The sequence below is a fragment of the Sceloporus undulatus genome, chromosome 8, assembly GCF_019175285.1.
Source record: "Sceloporus undulatus isolate JIND9_A2432 ecotype Alabama chromosome 8, SceUnd_v1.1, whole genome shotgun sequence".
Taxonomy (NCBI): domain Eukaryota; kingdom Metazoa; phylum Chordata; class Lepidosauria; order Squamata; family Phrynosomatidae; genus Sceloporus; species Sceloporus undulatus.
Window position 1 is genome coordinate 18,164,814 of NC_056529.1, and position 24,238 is coordinate 18,189,051.

Genomic DNA, 24,238 nt, shown 5'->3' on the forward strand with positions numbered 1-24,238 from the left:
GATAGATAGATAGATAGATAGATAGATAGATAGATAGATAGATAGATAGATCAATAGATAGATAGATAGATCTGGGGTTTATAAACTAGGTTTGGGAACTGTATGCTGACCTTTTCCCTGTAAAACCAAAGCATTCCAGAGGTAATACGCAAAGTTCAAGATAACTTCACTAGTTGAAGTTGGGGATAAAGGTATAGGGATAGAGGATTTAATTTTTGTGACTGGTTATTTTATGAATACTATGTATTATGTAACATGTTTTATGTATGTAAGCCGCCTCGATTCGCAGGGAGAGGCGGGCTACAAATAAATTATTATTATTATTATTATTATTATTATTATTATTATTATTATTATTATATTGAAATTAAATGATGAAGCCCCTGAAGCCATTGCTGGATGGTGAGTCAACATCAAGATAGATCCTACTTTTTGTGAGGGAGTCTACACTAGTTGGGACTAGCAACAGTACTCAGAGCAATACATGCGGTGGATGGGATGGGAGTTATCTTTTCTTTAGAGAAAAGAAAGAATTATAGAATCGTAGACCTGGAAGAGCCATCTAATCCAGTAAGCTGCTATGAAGGAATATACAACTAAGCACTAAACATGATCATCCAACTTCTGTTTAATGACCTCTAATGGGGCCTCTGTCTATTAGGCAGTCTATTTCACTGTTGAATAGCTGTTGTAGTCAAGAAATTCCTCCTTATATTTAGGTAGAATCTCTTTTCTTGTACTTTGAATTCATTGGTTCATGTTCTAGTCCTTGGAGCCCAGAAAACAAACTATCTTCACCTTCTACAGCCTGATTCCCACTACCTTTTAAACTGGATCACAAGTTGGTTTGAACCAGTTCAATGACCCTGGTTCCCACTTGAACCGAATCGCTGAAACGATTCGGAGAAGGGGGCCATGCGCTAGACCCATTTAACCCATGTCTTTTTGATACTGATTTTTCTGCATCTTTTTGGATAAATCAGTTCCACACAGGTTTGAACCAGATGCTGATCAGAATCAATTTAAATTTGCCCTTTGACTGGATGGAGCGGGCCCATTTTGAATCAATTCATTTGTGAATATGAACCACTAGTGGGTTATTTTACAGGGGAAATGTGCAATCGGGGCAAATGTAGTGTGAACAACACTTCGCTGTCAAATCGATCCATTGATTCGCATCACAAACTAATGTTTCTTGAGGTGTCAGGTAGCCTTGACTACTTGTGTCCTGAATGTATGACAATCTTGTCAATTCAGGAACTTTTGTGCTATTCTCCCCCGGGGGGAAAAAAGCAGCGTTTTCTGCACAGAAAATAATGCTTCCATGTAAAAAGAAAAGAAAAAAGTGCCTATCCCTGTGCAGAAAATGCTGTTTTTCTCTGCAAAAATACTATGTGTGAATTTTCGCAGAATAGCATCCAAACTGCAAATACAATTTTTGCAGTAAGGTGAAAACTGCAATAAATATTGTTTCATTAAGAATAAAATGATCAAAGAATTACAGCCCTAGAGTAAACTGCTGCATGGTAAGTCAACACTTAAATTGATGCCATTGATCCAGTTGGTCTGCTCCAACCAGAGTAGGACTTGCAATTGCATTTTTAGGCCTATGGGAAGTGCTAATAAGGAAAGTCAATGGTCAGTTATTTGGGATTTATTACCATGGGGAGAATGGGATTTTCTGCCTGAGGCAGCGTTGCGTCTCAGTCTGTCTGTTGGATATAGATCTCCAAAGTCTGTAGGAAACCATAGGTAAGCTTTCAGGAGCTGCATTGCCTAGCAGATATTCCATATTTTCCCATTATTCTGCACTTAAAAGAGTAAAATTAGAACAGTTTCTTTAGTCACATGCGTCTCCCAATTAAAAATGACCCTTGGGGATATGACATTGAATAGAGGATGGGGAGGGAAAAATCTAATTAAACCTGCAAAGGGATATATTATAAAAAAAGTTAAGTGCCAGAGTTACAGTTTTCTTTGCTGAGTTAAATTGCCTGTGTTTACTTGCTATTTGTGCAACTTTCCTGCCTGTCAGTAAGAGAAACGTTTATTATATATATATATTTAAAAATACAGAAAAATGAAGAGGGGATAAAATGTTTGCTGTGCATTCAAAGAAAGAAGAAAGAAATTGATCAACAATGCACTTTTCTCCAGTTTTCCCTGGCTGGATTTCTGAGAATATTCTGTTGAGAGAGAATCCATCCATAGTCTTCTTCTTGCCAGGAATTTACATAGCCATGGTGGCTATAATGTTAACAGAGCAATGAAAGTGGCCCACATTTTAGTCCATATTCAGCCTCGTAAATAGCTCCTTTTAAGTTGGACTAAAACTCCGAGTGGATTTTCCACCCACTGGTATCAAATCCACTAGCATACTGCTGTTTTTTAATAACACTTTTGGGATATTCCCAGAAAGAGAATGCAACCTTGTAAGAGTTCTTAGCATTGTTATCTTCACACTGAAGAGTGAAATACCCCTGATTTTCCCAAGGCTACCTAAGAAGTTTAAGGTATGGATCAGAATTGCCACTGTGCAGCTTGAGTTCTTGTGCTGTGCTTGGCTTAAGCCGTAGAAGATTAACCTGTCCTGTTGTGGTCTATGAGAAACAGGGTTTGGACTCCTAACTATGGATAGCTGAGAATTTCATTTTGAGAAAAATAATCCAAACATACACATTTCCTCACATTCCAGATGGAAATCGTTAGTATTTTGGTTTAATGAATAGCAATAGTAATATCACGTACATTTCTATACCGCTTACCAGAAATGACTTAAATGCTGGTACTGCAGCCACAACGATGCAAGGTCGAACCTAAGTAGCCCTCGGAGCCCTCCTCTAGGATCGACCTTGCACCGTTGTGGCTGCAGTGCCAGCATTTAACCACTGTGTCACAAGGGCTCCTATGAGAGCCAGTGCAGTGCAGTGGTTTGAGCATCTGACTATGACTTTGGGGACCTGGGTTTGAATCCTCACCCAGCAATAGAAACCTACTGGGTGACCTTTGAAGCTCAAGCTCTCAAACCTTCCCTTTAGCCAGCCGTGTGGCCTCACTGGCAAAATGGGATAGGGAAGTGAACAAAGAGGATCACCTTTCACCACCTATGATAGCCGGCAGTGAGCAATCCTTCTAACCTGTTTGCTTCCACTCCCACCAGCTGCTACATGGCAGTATGATGGCATAAGAGTGGGTTTGGAAAGAGAGACGTTCTTCCTCCTTTGAGCCATTTACAAAAACTGCTCAGTTTTTCAAGGTGTTTGTGCAGTGGGAAGCAAAATTGTTTAAATGACTCATTCTCCCCTGTGGGAATGAATAATTAAAATAAGTGCATCCCTACCTGAAATCCTTAGCTTATTTGTTATATCTCTGGTCTTGAGTTTATCATGAGCCGTAGGCCTGAATCTTGTTTTGAGTCCCAACTGAAATAGACTATAGATTACATCAGTGGGGTTTACAGTATATAAGTGTGAACTCACTGGAAAACAATTGATACAATGGACCTAACTCTAGGGGGAACTATTTGTGGAAATGGACATGTACTATCGCTTTCTTCTACTAGGCTCTGTCAGTTCTGGTGTGTCATTTCAAATTTAGCCACTTTTGTGTAAAGAAAGCCAGAAGCAGATGGAAGGAGAAGGCCAGTTTATTTCTAGGATATTATTATTATTATTATTATTATTATTATTATTATTTGTATCGTGCTCTTTTTCCAGAGCAGCTTCTTAATATTAAAAATCAATACAATTAAAGTGATACATACACACAGGACTCCAGGAACGCTAATGGCACAGAACAAAGGGAGTGTGATGGGAACGGAACGGGGAAAGAGCACATTTTATTGCATGCCGGAACACAGTCGATGCTGTCGAAAGTCCCCGTTTCTTCTAAATCCGTGCCAGAGGGGCCGACTTTCAGGAACTGTTCCATTCTAGAAAATTGGCCTCTGGGGGATGGAGGGGGAATGGAATGGGGACTTCCAGTGGCATCAGTGACATTCTGGTGTGTGATAAAATGTGTCCTTTCCCCATTCCATTCCCATCACACCCCCTTTCATCCCATGCCATTTGCTTTCCTGGAGCCCCGTGCGATAAGCTCCAGGAAAGCAAATAAGCTCTGCCAGCTATTGTGGACCTGAGCCATATAGGGATTTATAGGTCATAACCAGCACTTTGAATTATTCCTGGAAGCAAACTGGCAGCCAATTCATGGGAAGGACTCAATGCTGCATGAACTCCCACAACAACCCTACAACTGAGTTGCAGTCCACACCACCCCCTTGCCACTGCAAGAAAGGAGTCACCATAACAGAACATTAGTGAGTACATTTCTATACCACCTTTCAGTGCACTTAATCATTCCCTAAGTGGTTACAAATTGTAGGCTAATTGCCCCCAACAATCTGTGTACTCACTTTGTTGACCTCAGAAGGATGCAAGCCTGAGTCAAGCTTGAGCCCTGGCTGGTATTGAATTCACAACCTTATAGTTTGTGAGTGAGTGGCAGCAGTACAGGTATTTAACCACTGCGCTACCAGGGCTCAGAACATTTATGACTACAAGCAATGTTGTGCCATTATTTTTCTTCAGTCCATCATTAACACATACACACAAGTGCATGGGTGTTCTGCCAGGAGCTACCCCTATCCCACCCAGTCACAGGCACATTGGACATCTTGGATGACCATCCGCTCAACCATACAATCCATTGAGTACGGGTACAGTGCCCAGTGACACATCAGAACAGCACAATCGTGGACCCCCCCCACCATACATACCTCCTTTCTCCCTCATTCCTCCATGGTTCCCTGTTGGACTGGCCAGATTGTCAATGTTTTTCTTAAAACCATTGTATTGTTGGCATCCTAGTGTGTTTGTCATCATTTCACTTCATGGGTGTGTAATGGGTCAGTGTTGCCGCTGACCACTTGTGCACTTTTGTGGTCAATTCATGGGCAGGTGACCAAAAAAATGGCTAGCAATGGCGCTGACATCTCACTTGGTTCAAGACACCTGCTCCCAATAGTTTCCACACTGGCATGCAATCTGTATCCTGATTTGCTCTTTCTAATTTGAACCAGAACAAACTGGGCTTTCCTTTACTCTGGTATTAAGTTCTGGATCATGGCTTGGGCCCATTTTCCTCCTGTTTTGGCCACATACATAATCTAAACAGGTGGTTTCCAAACAGACCAGGGCCATTTCTTTTAGTCCATGTGGACAACCTCAAAGATCCCAGGTTCTAATTCCCATATGCCCAGCTTTTCAAATAGTACTTTCTTCAAACCTTGAAAGCTGGATGAAGCATAAGAGAACTTCATAGCTGCACAGGCATGAGGAAGGCAACTTAATCTATGATCAGTATGCTTGGGATTCAGAGAATGTCCTCTAAAACCCATCTTCTGCTTTCAGGGAATTGGAAAAGAATCCATTTAAAGATGACCAGATACCAGGTGTTGAGTCTGCAGGATTGGGGGAAAACATTTGGGGAGGAAAAAAATAATAGTTATTAAGCTACATCACCTGTAGGATAGTGAGGTTGTAATACAGTTGAATTGCCAAGGTTGTAAAACTCAAAAAATATTATTTGTTTCCTGAGGAGGTTGTGTGTATGTGTGTTTATTCTTAGCCTTCTGTGCTTACCTGTTCCTCTCTCGCCACTCTAGAAACTCTTTCTGATTTACTTCTGTGATAAGATCAGAGCAGCTGAAGGATCGCCATGTTGAAATGAGCTTAGCTGGAAGGGACACAGTAATGCGGGCTGAAAGACGGCATCCGTAAATTTGTTCTGCCCAGAGTGGAGAGTGAGTGAAAGGGACTAGAAAGTCAACTGACCCATTTGTAGGAGTTTATCGGTCTTCCAGTTCCATTTGCCTCAGCTTGAGTTTCTCTTACAATAAAACACTGCAATTTCTTTGGCGGTGAAGCAGAAAGGAAGCAGAGTTGTTCTGTTTCCTCATTTCGTATGTTTGAATAGAAACTTAAACTAATGAGAACTTTTGTTTAAAATTTGAGGTGGTTAGAGAGGGCAAAATGAGAATGAAAACTGGGGCCAGCACAGTTATGGCACCTTTCTCAGCCAGGAATGCAGTGTCCAGTCAACCGGGGTGCACCTACACCCTAAAAACAATGCAGTTTGACATCGCTGTAAGTGCTGTAGCTTCATCCTATGGAATCCTGAGGACTGTAGTTTTACCATGCCTTTATTCTTCTCTGACAAATAGTGCTGGTGCCTTGCAAAGCTTCATATCTCAGGATTCTGTAGGCTGGAGCTACTACACTTAATGCCATATCAAACAGCATTATTTCTACAGTGTAGATGCAATAGCAATAGCAGCTTCATTTATAGATTGCTCCATACCATCCAAGCTGTCTCTAAGCAAAGACAAAGGCTTTCATGGCCAGCATCGATAATTTTTTGTGGGCTTTTTGGGCTATGTGGCCATGTTCTAGAAGAGTTTATTCCTGACATTTTGCCAGCATCTGTGGCTGGCATCTGCAGAGAATGCCATTCTTTATGCATTCTTTGAAGATGCAAGCAACAGATGCTGGTGAAGCATCAGGAATAAACTTTTCTAAAACATGGTCACATCACTCGAAAAACCCACACAAAACTATGGATGCCGGCCATGAAAGCCTTTGACTTCACATCTATGGAATAGTTCTATCTAATTGTCAAACCATGGAGATAGCTATCTCACTCCCCATATTTTGGGGGGGGGGCAGAGGACAAAAGCAACACATTAAATAAATGTGTACAATTTTCCATAATGGAAAAGGAAAAAGAAAACCCTAAATCTTTACATTTGTGTATCAACAAAGGATGTGAAAGAAGGGCAGTAAGAATCAGCAAAATGCAACATAACTGATATTAGCCATTTTCCACATTTCTAGCTGTAATCTGAAGTTGGACCCTGTCCTTGGCTGACACATTAATGTATGTAAGTGTGGAATTAGAGGGTGGTTGTTACCTCAGAGAAAGTGATTGTGTCTCAAGGGTCTTAGTCTTGCTTCTTCTGTTTAGGCAAATATATGTATATGGAGAGTCTTCCTCTGCCCAACAAGTAGCAATGGAAGCATAATAACAAGATTATCAGAACGGACATTGCATACATCTGTCCCTTCCTTCCTTCCTTTCCTGGGAACCTGCAGTGGAAAATGACCTGCATAATTACTCTTAATACACCTTTTCTCCCCAATTATTCATAGTTTAGCATGGGCAAGGCAAGACACTTTCTTTCAATGATGTGACCATTATAAAAGCATCGTAATTAGAAGGTGTCCATATTCCTCTCTTGTTTCAGGGTACATTTAGCTCCCTCTAGTGACAAATTAAGCAAAAATTTTACATCTAATAAAGACCTTCATTGAAACGATCTGTACTGTTATTCCATTGCATGCACCAACAATTGAATAGACAATGAACTGTGTTTGACAGGATGTAATGCTTCCTTGGCTCTCATGAATTGCTTCAGGAATACATTCACGGAGCAGGTTCTGTTGTACATCTACTCTGTGATGTATATTTTTATTTATTTATTTCTCAGAGAATGGCAGGTAAATGACAAGTATTGAGAAGCCGTATTATAGGAGTGGGTTTACTAGACAGATACCAGTGCATGGTGCAGATCAAAGTTATTGCCCCAGGCAATGAACTCTTCCTAAGTTTTCATCCTTGACTTATCTACTCTTTTCTCTTGTTAGAACGGCTGTCTTCCAAACTAGGCTTTTGCCTCAGGTGTGGTGGATGTGGATGTGTAGCTACGGGAATTATGCTACCCAATTAAATTTTCCTTCCGTCCCCAAATTCCTAGCATTACTGTAACTCCAAATGTCAGTTGAGCAATTAGAAATGGAGTTGAGATGACCAAAGGAAAAGGGCAGGGGAAGTTATGAAGGGGATGTGAACACAACACTCCTAAGTGTATGTGATTTTCAATGCCTCTTTGTAATGCTCCAAATTTGGAGAGTGAAGGAAAATTCCATTTGCAGGAGAAGATTTAAGGTGGCAATATCGTCGTCTCCCCTGCTATAGATGCAACCCAAGGTGGTGGACACCTTTCCGTTGGTCGTCTTCAAATAAGAGTCAGCTATTTATCATGCACTAAGAAGGGTGCTAATACTTTGCCCTTCATCTCAGAGATAGCAAAATGTCTTGGGCCATTTTCAAAAAGTAACTTTTTGGGAGGTGGTGGGAGGGAGGAGAATGGAGAAATGTATTTAAAATAATGCATTGATATTATTGGACATAAAGATATGACAGTTGACCTATAACCCATCTCTGGCCTAATGTAAGGTATGTGGAAAGGCTGAACAGATTATATGTGAGTCTTTGCTATCTTCTGGGGTTTGGTTCCAGGACCCTCCATGGAAACCCAAACCCATTGATGTTCATGCCCCATTAAATACAATGGTGTCCCTTATATAAAATGGCAAAAATAAGGTTTACGTTCTGGAATGTATAAATCTTTTGATTATTTTCAAACTATGGCTGCTTAAATCCATGGCTAAAGAATTCATGGATACGGAGAGCCACCTGTATATTTAGAGTTCTGATAAAACTAAAAACTACTGCCAGTTATTTATATTAGATGCATTGGATAGCTATTGTAATCCAAAGGGAGGGGGGATAAAGCATTATATTGAATTATTTGGATAAATGTGCTGACGTAATTGAGGGTGACACACTAAAAAGTTCATCAATAGCTGTTAAAATGTCTCCTTTGTCTGCTTACTAAATGAACAATGCAGCTCTTTGTTTTATTTTATTTTTCAAATTGGCTTTTCAATTGGGGATATTAAATGCTTAAATTTACCAACTGTGTTCAGGGTCTGATAAAATAGCCATATGAACGTCTATTTATAATGGAAAGGGTAAAAAAATTTTTGTTAACTCTCTGGGTGATAAGTACGAGGATGATATACTCATTGTTTGCATTAGTACAGGAAATCCATCTTTTCTGTGTTTTCTCCCGTCTTTGATTAATGACGAACAATAAAAAAAGCACATTTCTGGAGTGTATGGTGTGCTACTGCCATGCGGAGCAATGAGTCCTACACTCTGTGAATGCAGAAACATGTTTTGCATACTTTTGTTATGTTCTCTGAAGTGCTCTTGGATCTCTAGCATGGAAGAGCTTCATTGTTCACTGTAGGTGCAGCTCCACTCGCTGAACTGAAATAGAAATTCATTGATGGAAGGATGGTTTTGGATGGATCTCCAGCAACAGCAGAATTAAGAACTGGCTGATAACTGCGGGACTGGAGTATACTTATCAGCAACTTGGGAAGAGTTGCTGGGTGTTGGAAAAGGGAGGTAGTATCAGGTCAAGTGGTGATGTGATGCTCAGGGGCATCAGGGACCCTCAAAAAGGATGTTGAGAAACTGGAGCGTGTCCAAAGGTGGGCAACTAAAATGGTGAAGGGTTAGGAAACCATGTCCAACTTAGGGAGTTGGGAATGTTTAGCCTGGAGAAGAGAAGATTAAGAGGTAATATGATAGCCCTGTTTAAATACTTGAAGGGAAGTCATATTGAGGATGGAACAAGCTTATTTTCTGCTGCTCCAGAGACTAGGACCCAGTGCAATGGATGCAAGCTCCAAGAAAAGAGATTCCACCTCAACATTAGGGGGAACTTCCTGACAGTAAGGGCTGTTCGACAGTGGAACAAACTCCCTCGGAGTGTGGTGGAGTCTCCCTCCTTAGAGGTCTTTAAACAGAGATTGGATGGCCATTTGTCGGGTATGCTTTGATTGAGAGTTCCTGCATGGCAGGGGGTTGGACTGGATGGCTCTTGTGGTCTCTTCCACCTCTAGGATTCTATGATTTATATATCAAGATGAACCAGTCGCAGTGCCTGTCCCAAGCTGCAGAAGTCTCCCACCATGTGAACCAATTTTTCTTACCTCTCAGTTTCTGAACAGTAACGGTGTTACATTAGTGTGGCCCACACCACCGCTGCAACTATAGTGGCAACATCTATAGCTAGATAAGGTAATATTCCAATTGAGTAACTAGGTCCCATTCCCACTTACAGATAAGTGTGCGATTCGAATTGATGGATTGATTCAACAACGGAGTGTGGTTCCCACTACCTTTGAATCAGTTCAAAATTATTCAGCTCCAGCCAGGCAAAGGGTAAATTTGAATTGATTCCGATCTGCATGTGGTTCACACTTGTGCAGATTCGATTTATTGAAAAAGAAGTAGAAAAAATCAGTGTCAAAAAGATGTGGGTTAAATGGGTGTAGCGCATGGCTCCCCTTTCGGAATTGCTTCAGCGATTTGGATTAAGTGGAAACCAGGGTCATTTGAACCGGTTCAAACTGATTCTTGATCCGGTTTAAAAGGTAGTAGGAAAGAGACCTAAATGTCAAATAACATCTTAGTGGTGAAATTTCAGCAGAATCTCACTCCTTTCCCAAAAGAACTCTTTTACAGATCTCACCCAAAGGGATTATTTTGCATTTGGGGTTTATTTGGTGCAATTTTCACAAAGGGCTTTTGTGGAAAATGGATTGCTTGTGCACAAAATCAGGTGTGTGCTTTTGTGTTTAAAATAGGATTGCCGATCCCCTCCGAAAAAACCATGGTAACTTTGGTGTACAGTATTCTGGTTGCTTTTGTCAATAGGATTTAGACTCTTGTGCGCTACAATTGACAAAGGAGTGATAGTTTTGAACAGAGGTTCTTTTGCACAAATTGTGAAAGAAAAGGTATCAGTTGTCATAGTGAAGTGAAAAGATGTGTGGGACCTGAAAAATGTTTGTGTACCCTTTCTGTTCAAGGATACAAACATTTGCAAATATCTTTTATGTTACTCATCTCTCTACCTTCCTATCCAAGTTCTTAGGTTTCACTCAGGAAAAAAGTGAATAGCTGTTAAACTATTGAAGCGTAACATAAAAGATATTTCCAAATAGATCATATCTATTGAATTGATCACATTTACTTGGATGTTTTCTCACCATTCAAAAACGGATTGAATGTTTCTTGCTCTAGTTGGTACTCACCAAGAAGATTCAGACACACAGATTGTTCATTTAAAACACACTCACATATATGTTGGGTTCTCTTGGATCCTCATCATTGTGCTTTCCTTCCATAGGTCATCGACAATGACAAACCAGAAGGCTCAAAATTCCGAATTTGGGGGAAAGGAGTGGAACTGGAGCCAAGGGGAGCATTTAAAATTGTTGAGAGCACCGGAGAAGTGCTTGTGACAAGGCCCCTCGACCGGGAAGCCATTGCCACATACCAGGTAAGTCATTGCCGACTGCATCCTGTGATGTTACTTCTCACTTTAATTTTATTGATGTTTGTTAAAGTTGCATCCCACTTTTTATTGTTATTGCTGGTGCGCTATATAAAACCTTCGCTCCAGCATCTTCATATTGATTGAATATTTGTGATGCCATACGTGGGCATGACTCAGGATTACAGGTACTGTATATACTCATGTATAAGTCTAGAAATTTTAGCCCCCAAAACCTGAGTTGACTTATCCATGGGTCAACGTAAGTATTGTACTTTAACTATATGTATTTGTGTATGTGTGTGTGTGAAAAGGAACCACCTCCTGGTGAAAAGCAAGAGAATAATCTGTCCTGGAAGTGCTGACTTCCCTCTATTCTCTCATCAATTCACCTTTTAATATGAGCACAAACTATTATGCCTCCTGTAATTCTGTAAACTCTTTGGTATTGTTTTCCTTTGCTTTGTCCTTTACATCCTTTGTTACATCGCCCTAAATTTTACCCTCGACTTATCCATAAAAATCCATAATTTTTGCTCCAAAACCTGTCCTCGACTTATACATGAGGTTGGCTTATAGTCAAATATATATGGTACATATATTTTGTTTTGAATATTTCACAATTTGGATAGTTCACAAAGAGCGATTCACTATCTCCTTATGCAACATCCACAACTTTTCCTTGCTGACTGTGGGACAGAAGGTGACCTGACAGTGCCTCTCCTGGTTGCTGTTGCAGCTGAGGAAGAGAAATGTATCTCCTTTCCTAGATCTCTGGTAGAGTAACCTCATTTCTTTTCCTGGGCTGCCGTGGCACTGCCTGGTTGCTTCTTCACTGGGCAGTAAAGTCAGTGACCCTCAAGCTGCTGAAGCCACATGTGTAGAACACTATACTCTGCGTGCTCCATTATAGCAGTTTGGCCATTGTATGTTATAGATATTTGATGGGGAACTGCATAATGTGTGAAAGGATAATGGTCCAAATGAGAATGTGGTATGTGTGTCTTGCATTCTTTGTTGCCTTGTTGTCAGTAAGGAGAAGTTGCAGTCCAAGAGAGAAGCAAGCTTTGGTTTGATAAAGCTTCTTGCTGAGTGAAGGCTGCAGTTCCTATATTTCTGGGACCAGTTCTTTGCCCAACAAGGATGTGCAAAGAATCAGACAGAGAAGGAGACACATAAAATGACCATTTCTAGGGATTATTGTCAGGAAAGAAGGCAGGATTCTTTGGGAGTGCCTGCTTTTTAGATGATGCGAGACTCATCTTGTTCCATTGGCAGTGGTTTTCCATTTGTTTCTTGTTCTGGCTCTAGTTGTTGGATGTCATCCGCAAAGCTCTTGACAGCTTTGTTCCCAATTATCTGAAGGGTTGTTTCTTTTTCATGAACCTGTATGTACATCATTGTCATTGATAGAGGTTCTGTACCTTGTTTTGCTGTCAAAGGACAGGCAGCAAAGTGTAACATGAAGTAGAACTTTCTTGTTGTTACTACTCCAGGTGCGGTGGTTCCTTTCCATGAAACCGTGGGCTGGTGTCATCATAGACATTATATATGTACAATGTGTGTTATCTTTGCTGTTGGTTTGTTTTATTTGGGTCATCCTTAGAGTTTTTTGTGGGTTTTTGGGGGCCATCTTCTCTGAAGGGTTATTATCTGAAGATGCCAGCCACAGATGCTGGCAAAACGTCAGGAATAAACTCTTCTAGAACATGGCCACATAGCCCCAAAAAACCCACCAAAAACTATGGCTGCTGGCCATGAAAGCCTTTGACTTCCCATCTTTAGAGTGTTCTTCATATCTCAAGACTGTGTTTTGATTGTTGGGATCCACTTTACTGGAGGGCCTTGTGGGATTCTGGGGTTTGTTCGTTGAGGCACTAGACCTCTCACACAGGGAATTCTGAATACCTGAGAAAACTACAAATCACAAGATTCCATAGGATAGATCCATGGCACTTAAAATGACGTCAAAGTGTTACAGTGATAAGGTGCCAAAGAGACCAGAGCTAAGGGAACCAGTGGTCTCACTCTCTACTCATTTATTTTGAATCCAAACCCCACATACCATAAATGCCATAACTCTGTAGGAAAATATGAGGAGGCTGTGGGGAAAGGTACTTAAATATCCCTTGCTTCCAGCCAGTTTGGAAATTGTGCACATTGGAAAGGCCCTAGGAATACAAAGAGAGGATATATGGATACAAAGTAGAAAGTTATCCTTTCATGAAAGAAATTCCCAGGATATGAAAATATGAAGAGGTTGTGGAAACAGTGATTCACTTGGAGAAAAGTAGCATCACTTTATTTTGTAAGCTAATGAGAATCCATCTCTTTGTGGCTCTCCTAAAGTCCAACTGATGCTTTGCAACTATCCCCCAACCCCAAATTTTAATGATTTTGGTGGCACCATATCAAGCTTTTTTTTCCTTCTGTGTGTGCAAATGATGTTTTTCTCATTTGCAAAATGGTCTCAAAGCATGTAAAATCATGCAAAAAAAAATGCACAAAACCTCTCATAATCTCACTCAGCAGAGAGAAAACTTTGGATATAATGTGTTCTTGCCAGAATGGGGTCTTGAATGAGCGAATTCAACATCCCCATATCCATATTGTCCTGCATGCAAGCCATTCTCAATTATAGCCAGAATGTATTCCTTTCAGAATCGTCTTCCTTCACCTCTCCGGCACTTGCAAGCCACATAGGAAATATTTCAGATGAGACAGAAAGGAGATGCAAATTTATATTTTAATGGCTTCAGTTCCTTCTGTGTGACCCTTTATATAATTCTGGGGCTCAGCAGGCTGGCTGGCAACCTATTGAGCAAACTGCCATCAAGAAGTTCTGCAGAAGGAGAATGCTCAACTTGATTAGTCAGTCTTTGAAAAAAAACAATGAGCTGGAATCAATGAAGATGTATTGTGAAGTCAAATAAGCAGCTGGAGGTCCCTCTCCCCACTTGATATTTTTCTTGATATATGAAAGTATTTGAGTTGCTTGAAAATATCTCCAGTCTCTGGAACCTTCCCCCCTTCTCTCTCTCAACTCCATCTCCTTGCCTTCATTCAGCATTTATGAATTCTTTCAAAAGAAGAAATGCAGATGAAAAATGAGAGATGATGATTCTCCGTGGAAAGGTATAAATATGTTCTGAGCCGTCAGTGTAGCCGAAGGGAACCCCGGTGTTCGGGGAAACTGGAAATGATAAGTGGGCCATCTAAGTTCAATTCAGTAAACTTGAGAGACGGGCCCATCGCTGTCGGATTACCATTGCAATTTGCTCTTTTGGGGATCTAGAGCAAGCTGCCATTAACCTTGCCCAGATGGATGAGTGGAACGCATTCTAGGCAAAATCATTGCCAGCAACATTTGCCAGTGTGCCATAATGGTTTGAGTGTTGGACTATGACTCTGGAGACCAGGGTTTGATTCCTAGCTTGGCCGTGAAACCTGCTGGGTGTCCTTGGGCAAGTCACACTTTCTCAGCCTCAGAGGATGGCAGAGGTGGCAAACCTCCTCTGAACAAATCTTGCCAAGAAAAGCCCATGATAGCTTCACTTTAGAGTCCCTATAAATCAGAAAAGATTTGAAGGCACACAACAAACGTTTGCCTACAGAGTCATTTCAAAGTGAATGTATGTATGTGTGGTTGTGTGTATGTGTGGAAGAGGTGTCTTTATATCCATACCCAGGGATCTAAGTACAGTGCTACATAATTTGGCTGAGTACCTATGGTCAAGCATGCCATAAGATTTCCACATGTGAAATTCATTATGACACTGCTGTCATTATGACCCCCAGGACTCACCATTGTTCTGTGATATCTCCTTCCCCATGCCATTGTATTGCTGGTGGAGAGTGTGGGTTTTTATTGCCCCCCCCCCAGAAACAAACCTCTATGGTAGCTACCACACTGCATACATAATGCAATTTGACACTGCTTTAGTTGCCATGGCTCCATACTGTGGGATCCTGGCATTTGCAGTTTGTTGTGGCACCTGACAGGGGAGGGTAAATATCTCACGAAATGACAGATCGCAGAAGTAGTGTCTAACTGCATTAAGTATGCCATGTAGATGCGGCCCGTGTCTCAATAGCCAGCCACAAATGGAGGACAACTTCCACTGAGATTCACTAGAGTTCTAAAGAGGTCTCAGGAGATGATGCCATTGGTTTGCATCTGGCCATGGGAACATAGAGAGATGTTTCATCCCTATTTTCCTCCATCATCAGTGACATGACCACGACTATGACAGTGACAATGACAATGACATGACTATTGCAATACAGTGATGAGTCCGGAGCGTGAGGGTGTGCAGACGTTGCAGAAAAATGTCACACTAAGCAATGACCAAAATGACATACACAGAAGCTTAAGGTGAATTTACCCTTGTGTATGTTACTAACAGAATGTCAGACATTGTTAGTCAAACTGTCACATCATTCTGAGCTACCTATCACATGCCTAGACTGGCTTAGGATGGAAAGGAGAGGTCTCCAATCAGGAAGATTCAAAACTGATTTTTTTTTAAAAAATACATTATCTAATGATAGTAAAACCACAGAATATAGTAGAGCCTTAATGACAGAATTGTTTTTCTAAGACATAAGCTTTATTGGACTGGAGCCCACCTCAAGTGTGTTGTTGCAGGTGATAGCAATTTATGCATGTGCTTGGCAGGAACGTGGCGGAAATCGAAATGCAAAAGTTATGGACATTTCTGATCAACTTAAGTGTTTAACAAGCAGCACTTGAGAAGTAACATGAGCAACCCAGTATATATTTAACACACGCATGGTGTTGATCATTTTTGTCTTATCCAAGTGACAAGAAGAAGCATTTAACCCAGACTTCATTGTTACCCAAGACCTCAAAGTTGCAAGAAATCATGCATTTTTTTCCTAAAGAGAAGGTTTGTTTGGCTTTTGGGACATTATAATTAACATTCCAAACTTTACTTCATTCAATCGAGAATGATTTGGTAAAGATGCAAAGGAGATTTTCTCAGAGAATAGGACCAACTAGTTTGGCACCACTCCGATATCTGGGCAGAAACTCTCTTGAGAAGGCTTACTTTTTAAGTGAACTTCATTTTGTTTGTGGAGGTTGGTCTTTGAATGCCAGATCTTCAGTTGGAAAGTATTCCAATGAAGTGAAAATGAAGAGAGGAACCAAATTCATTGAAGGTTGCTTTAACAAACACAGACCCTTTGCAAATATTTATTTCTTAATAGTGTTTTGGACCTGCAGTGGGAAACACAAATATGCAATATATTGAGTTATATGCCAAATGTATTCCAAACATATTTTTATTATACCGATCCATAGATATTGTAATTTCCTTGAAATTCATGCACACACAAAGGAGGCCATTGCAATTCTTGAAACATAGAAATTGCATGGATTAACTAATGGAATTAATCTCCACTTTTCCTCACATATTCTGTGAGCTTGCAAATCAATCCAATATATGGTAATAATAAATCCAACTGTGGATGAGAGGCTATTAACAGCCCAGTGTTTGCGGCAGATAATTTATAGCTAGCAATCAGGTCCAAAGGACATTTTATTTCTCGAAATTGAAAATGTGTTTTTGTTTCTTGGTAGATGCTCAGCTCCGGCGAGTGCCGGAGTTGACAAAAATCTCTTGATTACTGCCAAATAGTGAAAAGAAAAGCTCTTCTTAAGAAGAGCAATTTTTTCCAGCTTTTCCCAAGTATAGATGTAATTCTTTGCTAATTTTGTTCTCAAAGTGGTTTTTATAATTTCTGTCTTCCCGCAAGAGAGGCTCCAAACACTTCACAGTTTTTAAAGACGAGAGTTCAGAGTTGGATGGGTTTTGGAAGGCTAGGATTCAAATCCCTGTTCAGCCATGGAAACCCAGCTATGAAAATCTTGGGCAAGTCATACTCTCTCAGCCTCAGAGGAAGGCAATGGGAAACCACCTCTGAACAATGGGGTTTGCCAAGAGAAGCCCATGATAGGTATTCCTTAGAGTTGCCATAAATCCAAAATGATTTGAAGGTAATAATACCAAATTGACTGTTTAGGACCCTTCTGTTCTTTGTTCCTAGTGTTTATTGTCTCCAAATAATAAAGATGCTCCATCAAACAACCTACTGAAAAAGTCAAACTTGGCAGCTTCCATAGTGTTTAAGAAATTCCTCACATCTTCTTAAGAACCGTTCTTGCGGGTGTGAGCCATTTCTCTGTATATTATTCCTTTGTGACTAGGGTCATGACCAAGAGGCTGCATATTTACCAAATAAGTCATAGGTTCTGGGTTCTATCAAGGATGTAGGGTGCATCTACACTGTTGAAATAATTCAGTTTGACACCATTTTACCACCATGGTGCCATCCTACAGGATCCTGGGATATGTGGTTTTCTAAGACAGCAGCACTCTTTGCAGAAAAGGCTAAAGACCTGGTAAAATTCCAGATGCCAGGATGGAGCGACAGCATTTAAAGCGGTGTCAAACTGCATGACCTCTGCAGTGTAGATGTACCCAAAGTGGCCAGCAATAGGAAGAGGCCAAGAGAGGCAACAAATACTCAGCACTCTGGACAGATCCCAGTGGAATAGGTAATATGAAAATCTAGCTAAAGGACAACTAAAGTAGTAGGGGATGTTGTAGGTTGTCCTAGCAACAGTCTGGATCAAATCACTGCATAGCTAGATAGCTGAATCTCTACTTACTCATAATAAAAATAATGGACATTAAAGGAGCTGGGCCATTGACTATTCATGATTCCTGGCCATTTGCTTCCCCAGAGTAGATGCAGGTCTGAGAGGGGGAATGGGTGGAAAGAAGCAAAGGATGGAGATACTGCTGGTACCCGAAGCTTCAATTCTCTGGGAGTATCTGTCACTTTCCTGAGCCAGTTTCTGAAATCTGTCCCCTCGAGGGATGTCAGTGCTCACCGAATACATTCTCTCATGTGCAAGAAATATGTACTGTCTGGTTGCATGGACTTTTAAAAATCAGAAGCATCAGGCAGGTTATTTGTGTCTTTTTGATGGATTAGCCCACCCTCCCAGTCCTACTGCATGAAAGAGCTTTGCATCAAGTGGGAGGGGATCTAGCTTTTTTACAGAGACGTTTTTGCACAAATAGAAGAAAGTTTGGTGGAAAGAAACATTCCCACAATCCATGGCTGGAATTCCACTGGTAAAGTATGCTAGTGGTTATACCTTTTCCAAGACCACAGAAACAAGAGAAGACATGCAAAAGCTCCCTGTTTTTTGTGGGAGGTTTTGGGCTGTGTGGCCATGTTCTAGAAGAGTTTATTCCTGACGTTTCACCAGTATCTGTGGCTGGCATCTTCAGAGAATTCCATTCTCTCTGAAGATGCCAGCCATAGATGCTGGTGAAACGTCAGGGATAAACTCTTCTAAAACATGTCCACACAACCCAAAAAACTCACAAAAATCTATGGATGCCAGCCATGAAAGCCTTCGACTTCAGAAAAGCTCCCAGCTTTGAGAGCCTATTCCTGAAATGACATACATCCTTCATGACCATAGCAGTTAGTTCACCTTCTTTCTGCTTGCAACTTTCCTCTCCTGCAGCCATAGTTATACTGTCATAGGTTGCTCCCACACTGCAGAATGAATGCAGCTTGACACTGCTTTAACTGTTGTGGCTGCATCTGATGGGATCCTGCTGTTTTGTTTTGGCACCTGAGTTCTCTGAAAGAGAAGACTCACCGTCTCACAAAACTACACGCCTAAATTCCATAGTATTGAGCCGTGGCAGTTAAAATGGTGGCAAACTGCAATAATTCCTTCCTATCTCCCATTGAACCCTTTCTCTGATGTTAGGTTGGAAAACTAGATGCAAAACTTTCAAATATTGCCCATTCTTGCAGCAGTCATATGTCAGTCATATGAATAGCCCCATAAATCTTTGTGGGTTGTACAGTATTCTTGCAAGCCAAGAAGTAATAATTTTGCTATATTTTTTCCTCCTTGCTGGCACAAACTCAATGAAAACTGTGACGTTTCTGGAGACTGTACATAGTTAGAGATTTATCCTGTGACCATAACATGCTCATATCTTACAGAGGAAGCAACGTTTTCTGCACAGAAATGTTGTTGTATGCATGGAAAATGCTGTCTTGGGCGCAGGAAATTTATTTTCTGCACATGAAGGTTTTCTTTCAGTACAGAAATGGCATTTCCTGTCCAGAAATGTGCACTTTATATGCAAAATAAATTTTGAACTTACCCACCAAGAAACTCATTTTTTGCAATATTTTTTCCATCTCCGCAATGTGGGTTGGACCCAGAATTTGATCATCGCTTGATATCATTCTCCCCTTCCTCCTTCCTGTAAACCTCTTTAATATCCCATTTAATCTGCTCCAGAGAAGCAGCGCCACATTCTGACACCTTTCATAGAGCTACCGGCATAATTGGCTTGAATGTTTCCTGTTTTGTGTCATTATCAAAAGCCTGGGATCCTTGTATAGGGAGACAGCCTGTCATTGGGTGAGCAGGGGAAAATAAAATTTAAAAGAAGAATGAAAGCACTCAACAATTGATTTCATGCCCGGTGTATGCAAAACCTTTTTGGAGACAATTTGGAAAGAAAGAATTAGCCTTCGTTGCGGGGAAATAAAATAATCTCCATTTTATTTTTCGTATTAATAAGGATTGCCTAGGTGAATTTTGTCAGCTCTCCAAGTTTCACGGTGTTGCCTGAGTGACATTATTAAATATCTTTTCCCCCCGCTTCTCATCCCGGACATCTTACGCCTGCGGAGTGTCAGTTTCCTATTGTGCCTTGCTTCCTTGTGTTTGTACTCTGAAAGCAGCTACATAAAAGACTGGTGATGACTGCCATTATCTTCTAAAAGGTTGGAGTGCTCCAAATCCTGCCCCCTGCAGCCGCATTTTGTCTCTGAAGGCTTCCGATGACAAGCCTCAAACTCCTGATCAGGATGTTTTGTAGCTGCATTGGCCTCAGAGATGAATATTCCCAAGAAGGAGTGTCTAGGCCCATCCTTGCTTGATATTCCTTGGATGGTGGGAGAATCAAAGTCCAGAGGCAATACTGAATGACAGTTCTAAAGGGCAAAAATGAAGAGGGCCATAGTCGTTCAAAGCTCCTTGTGGGTTTCTTAGAGACCGCTGGCTGGCCAACGCTGGAAGAAGGATGATTATTTGGAATGAATTATCAAAGGGACCAAAGAAACTGATTTATACTGAGTCAGCCCATTAGTCCATCCATTATTTGTACTCATCTGTTTCTGGAGATTACAGGTGTCCAGATGATTTGGTGCAGGTCTTAATTCAGCAGAAAACAATCTATTTTGCTTTGTACTGATTTGGAGTCTACTTGGTGCGAAATTAATTCCAAATCCACTTACACTGGAAATCAACATATATATATATGACAAAAAGAAATGCAACCACATACATATTATATATGCAGCCTGTCTCATTAAGAGTGAGAAATTTAGGGCCCAAACAGACAGGCCAAAATAAAGCTGCTTTGGGTCACTTTGGAGGTATGCTATTTAAATGCTGCATGCATCCTAAGAGGTCAGAAGCTGCGCTAAAGCCACACTCCAGTCCTAAGGACTGGAGCACAGCTTTGGCACAGCTTCTGGCCTCTTAAGATGCTTGTGTCATTTAAATAGCATGCCTCCAAAGTGACCCACAACAGCTTGATTTTGGCCTGTCTGTTCAGGCCCTTAGTTTCTCAATGAGACAGGCTGCACCAATTCTTGGCACACCCAGAGAGCCTTCTAAGAATGTGTTAAATCCTGAGAGAATTTGCTTCCCAGCATGGGAAATGACAAACACAACAAGCTCACCCTCACCCCCTTATGCCTTTACACAAAATTCGACACAACATAGCAAGCATAGATGGATTGTCTGACCAAAAAGGCTCACGCAACTCATCCAGTGCTTATTTTCTTAAAATGGCAACAACAACACTTGCAGCAAGGCAGCAGCAATCATAGTTTATCTGTGCAATTTATGGGATTGCACAAAAAGCAGTCTTGCAAATCTGAAAACTTCCTTCAAATTGGCAGAAAACATGCCCTTGCCTTATAGATGAGAAGAAAATCTTTGCTATATGTCATTCTCACATACAAGAACAAAAGAGGTTCCATCCCTAATTACTGACTACAAAGTTTTCCTTGCCTGTCACACAAGTGGCAACCCCATGGCCATCAATCACATTTGTAACCCATCCTGCATTTCACTAAATACTGTCCATGATAGTGATTTTACTACATGCTTCATTATTCCCTACCCTTTGCTTTTATGATGGGGAGACCTTGTGTTGTTGTGTGCCTTCAAGTCATTTCTGATCTATAGTGACCCAAAGGGAAACCTATCACAGGGTTTTCTCTGGCTGAAAGAGTGTGATTTGCCCAAGATCTCCCAGTGGGTTTTCCATGGCTAAGCACAGATTCCAACTTTAAACTCCAGTCTTAAGCACAAACTATTATACCTGGCTCCGGTTTGGATAACAAAATCTGTGGATCCCATTAAATATAATGACATAATGAAATGGTGTCCCTTATATAAAATGGCAAAATCGAGGTTTTCTTTTTGGAATTCATGACGTTTTGAATGTTTTCAAGCTGTGGATGCTTGAATCCATGGATAAAGAATCCTAGGATACAGAGGGCCAGCTGTATTAGCAAGGCAGAGGAAATGTTTTCCTGGCATGTGGTATGTAAACTTGATATACAAGTGTTCAGGTTTCACAGAGGTCTTTCTCCTATAGATAGAGTGTAAAACATCTCTTCCCCCATGTATCAGATGGGAAATCAGGAGGAGGATTTAATATACCATAAAATTGGAGCAAAAACATGAAGTTGCACTAAGGCCAGGTTAATGGTCTGGGAATATTTAGTGCGTTTTTGGAGCTACAGTGGACTGGACTTGCTCTTGCCTTAGAGCAGAAAACACAGTTTGCTTTTCCAAAGGAAAAATGAGCTAGGATTATAATATATGATAACAGTAATTGGCTGATTCCTCCACCTTCTGCCTTCTCCACATCTTTACATATTTTTCTTATTATTCATTACTCTGTACTGTTTATGTCATTAAAGATCCAAAAAATGCAGGTCAGTTGTTTTAGGAGGATCCAAAAAATGTAAATGGACTTCTATGATCAGCACACAATTTGCAAATGCATGTATTAGACAGGTACATATGTGCAGACTTGCATTTGGCCTCAATTTTCCTCTGAAAACGGTGCCAAAGATTATCAGCCAGCTGGAAATAAAAGGAACAGATGAAAACACTTATCCTCCTCCAAAATAATAATAATAATAATGATAATTTTTTAATAATCGCAGGCAGCTAGTTATGAAGAGGATGTGGTCATAATGTCTCACCATGGGAGGAGGTCTCTCAGTGGTAGGACACCAGTTCCAAATACTACACAACCTCTTCCAGTATAGTAGACAACATTAGGCTGGGTGGACAAATAATCTGATCTGGTATTGTCATGCCCAGCCTGGAAGATGGCTTGGAGGACTCAGAGGATGAGCTAGAGCCTCTGGGATCTGAACCTATAACGGAGGAGCCAGAGTCCCAGGGGCTTGAACCTGTAATGGAGGAGCCAGAGGCTGGCCCTAGTTCTTCTGGAGCAGAGTCTATGGCCCCTCCAGAGGTTCAGCAGTCAAGTTTGCCTGGTGCCGAGGCTGTGGACATGGAGGAGGATCTGGGCAGCGTGCCTACCTTCAATGAGCGTCGAGCAGAAAGAGAGGGCCTTCGAAGTTCTCGGAGGCTGTATCAGAAGCGTCTTCGTAATCAGGCACAGCTGAAGGCCAGCTCCTTGCCTTCTTAAGCACCTGGAGCATGTGTGGTTCTTTGCCAGTGGATATCTGACTCTTTTAGAGGAAAGACTCTGTCTCTGGCTCCTTGGCTTCTTGTCTTGACTACCCGGAAACTTGACCTTGGACTGCTTTATCTACCTGCCTATCTGTTACCCTGAACCTCGGACTGTCTGACAATTCTTCTGGTAAACCCTTTTGGTAAAGCTACTGTAATTCTCCAGGACTGTGTAGCTTACACTGACTTTGCTGTGCTGGGAGGGGGTTGTTTGTTTGAAAACTAGCTGTCTTATCAGCCCTTTGGCTGCTTTCCCGGACAGGTATACAGCAACTTGATATATTCCTGATAGGCATCTCTCTCTGTGCATTCATTTGTCTCAAAAAATGCACACAGCGAGGCTCAATGAGAATTGCACATGGCTTACAGACCACATTTTGTGGCCACTGAAGCCTCCCCCAGCCTTCCAACCCACATGTTTTTAACAAAAATGGAACAGTTTTTGGCACTTCCCCTCTAACACTAAGCAGAATCCCCTCTACTCTACATGAAAACACAACCACACCAACCAACCTTAGAGAGTCCCTCCAATTCCTCTTTTGTCCTCTATAGTCCCTCTCTAAAGGGAAATAGAAAGTGATGTGATATCACTTCTGGACACCATTTTGTGTGTAAAGGGGAGCCATTTGGGCTTTTTGTGTTGTGGGGGAGTATTCGTTCTTGGGTCTAGATGGAAATTTGCTCTCCCCATAGTTGCCCTTCCCTATGGCAGATGGTCAAATGTTGGTATGGTCGGGTATACAGAAAGCTGTTTTCATATCTTCCTGCTAGATTGCCTCCTTTAAAAATAATTGGTATTTTTTCACTCCTTGAAGCCTTCAGGAGTGATGGTTTTGTCTATAGAGAGGTGTAACTGACATTCAGCTACTCTGGAGACCTCCAAGTCAAATCCAGAGTGGAATCTCCTTTCCTCTCGTTTTGATATTTAGGGGGGAAATGCTTATTTCTAAGGCAAGTGCAGCCTCTAGAGGTCTTGAAAGTGGAAATATGGTGCTTGGTCCTTTGAAGCTGCCTGCTCCTGTTCATATCATTTTTGTGATTCAGCTCCTCTGCAAGGTTGAGGAACGCTTGAAAAGCAGACAGATCTTCCAAAGTGTGGAAACACACACACACATGAAAAT

General features: G+C 41.2%; 1 protein-coding gene across 1 annotated transcript in view; it reads left to right on the forward strand.

Annotated features, from left to right (window-relative positions):
• CDH13 (cadherin 13) overlaps positions 1-24,238 on the forward strand; it is a 651,716-nt gene that overhangs the window by 304,668 nt on the left and 322,810 nt on the right. Inside the window, exon 5 of the mRNA XM_042438290.1 lies at positions 11,108-11,260. Coding sequence (XP_042294224.1) covers positions 11,108-11,260 — 153 coding nt within the window. The remainder of the gene's footprint in view (positions 1-11,107; positions 11,261-24,238) is intronic.